At 42.7% G+C, this 2,203-nt stretch overlaps 1 protein-coding gene across 1 annotated transcript in view; it reads left to right on the top strand.

Moving 5' to 3' along the window:
- The first annotated feature begins 515 nt into the window (after positions 1–515).
- The window catches only part of LOC119411046 (transmembrane protein 87A), a 10,184-nt gene continuing 8,496 nt past the window's right edge, over positions 516–2,203 (top strand). The window contains exon 1 of the mRNA XM_037677969.1: positions 516–703. Within this exon, the coding sequence (XP_037533897.1) occupies positions 563–703 (141 nt within the window). The 5' untranslated portion in view covers positions 516–562. The remainder of the gene's footprint in view (positions 704–2,203) is intronic.

Genomic DNA, 2,203 nt, shown 5'->3' with positions numbered 1-2,203 from the left:
TTGGTATGAAGTTCCTAATTGAAGATGGGTTCTTGATCAATTGTTTTAGCCAATTTATTTTAAATGTGTTATTTGAGGTGTAAAAGTCCAAAAAGTTGAGGCCACCCTTATCGTAAGAGTTCATAATGACAGATTTTATTAAATATAGTGTTTTTTGTTCTTCCAAATTAAGTTAAACATCTTGTCGATATCTTTAGAGACCTTTTTGTTAACATCAAGAGATAGGGCAGGTATGTAAGGTGGTGTCACTCAGTTTGGTCATTCTTCCTCTCAGATAAATCTCTTTGCTTCCATTGGTTCAGTTTTTTTGTTTGTTTGTTTTTTTGGGTGGGGGTGGGTGTCTTGTCAATAATGGAGTTAAGATTCAAACGACATCTGCATTCTCCATCTTTAATAATAATGATCACTGCATTCTCTATAAAACATTCTCCGATGGCGCAGCAACCGTTTCTGTCTTTAAACGTTCCACGGTCTTTGAACGCACCACCGCTCACGGTGCAACGTCACCCGGAACCCGGAAGCGTCCTGCTTGTTGTGGGTCGTCGTTGTCGGTTTGTGTTCGATGCTGGTTCTGATGGCTGGCTCGGTGGCTCGGGGTCTCTGTGTCTCGGCGCTGTTCCTGAACTTCCTGCTGCTGGTGGGTCGAACCGGACCGGTGTGGGCCGCGTCCGAACCGGGGAAGTGGACGGTTGACGTCAGCAGCGTGAGTTTCCTGTTTGCAGCTGATGTGATCAGGAGCACCCCCGAGGCTCCGTGAGGAGCAGGGCTTCAAGTTGTCTTCAGTCAGGTGGTTCTGTTCGGTTCTGGTTCAAACGGATCAGCTGATGGTAGTCGTCCAGGGCCGCTGCTGTTAAAATCATGGGCCCATTTCTGAAGGGGCCTCCAGGGCCACGCACTGTGGAGGCCAAAGGATCTCTACAGCAAGTTTTAGTCTTTTTTAAATATTTTATTCATTTGTTGCTCGTTTTAGTTTTAGTCCACTAAATCTCAGTAAATCGGTAACCTAAAATTTAAAATGTTAGATTTATGGGATTTTAAGTTTCTCTAAAATCCTTAAATCAATATTTTCAACTACACTGCCTGGCCCCAAAAAACAAGTCTCCACCTGGATGTAGCTCATGAAACAGGTCCGAGCCTCCTGTTGGATCGTCACTGCACGGACGATCATCTTTCAGCTGCAACAAGTTATTTAACCCCAACTGGTGCAATGAGCTGCTTCTCATTTCTTCAACAACATGATGAAAGTCTCATGGTGGTCATGGAGAAGATGTCCGTCTGTTGGAGAAGAGTCAAATCATTGGCATCAAGCAGAGAAACATCTCAGGAGATTGTAGAAACTAAAACTGGGTTAAGAACTGTCCAACACATTATTAAAAACTGGAAGGACAGTGGGGACCCATCGTCTTCCAGGAAGAAATGTGACCGGAAATAAATCCTGAATGATCGATGATCATTTAAACGTTTGTTGAAGTCAAATGGAAGAAGAACACCAGCAGCACTCAGGACTGTGGTTAACAGAGACCGTAAGAACATTTCCACACACAATGTGAAGGAACTCAAGGGACTGGGACTGAACAGCTGTGGAGCCTTAAGAAAACCACTAACCAGTGAGGCTAACTGGAAAAAAGGCTTCAATTAGCTAGGGAGCATAAAGATCGGACTCTGGAGCAATGGAAGAAGGTCATGTGGTCTGATGAGTCCAGACTGACCCTGTTCCAGAGTGATGGTGCATCAGGTGAAGTGATGCACCATCATCAGAATCAGAATGCCTTTATTGTCATTATACGCAGTACAATGAAATTAAGAGCCACTCCTTTTTCAGTGCAAAAACTCGCCTTAAGAAAACACATTAAACACACTAAAAATATAAAAAATGTAACGCAATATAGATATAATAATGAAAGTAAAAAAAAAATACAAGTATTACACAATTGTATTGCACATTATGGATATTCGTGAGGTAGTTAAGGTGACTGAGAGTATGGAATGTCAGTAGTATTGCACAGTAGAAGTCCAGGGGTTTGGGAGGTTAGATTATTAAATCAGTGCATGTGTGAGTTCAGTGTGCTGATGGCTTTCAGGAAAAAACTGTTCTTGAATCTGTTTGTTCTTGTTCTGATGCTCCTGTAGCGTTTCCCTGAACAGTTCAAAACCCAGGTGAGAACAGTCCTTGATTATGTTTTCTGCTCTGTTGAGGCAGCGT

The sequence above is a fragment of the Nematolebias whitei genome, chromosome 6 (genome assembly GCF_014905685.2).
Source record: "Nematolebias whitei isolate Nwh7 chromosome 6, NemWhi1, whole genome shotgun sequence".
In the NCBI taxonomy this organism is placed as follows: Eukaryota; Metazoa; Chordata; class Actinopteri; order Cyprinodontiformes; family Rivulidae; genus Nematolebias; species Nematolebias whitei.
This window is presented reverse-complemented; position numbering and strand designations above follow the sequence as displayed.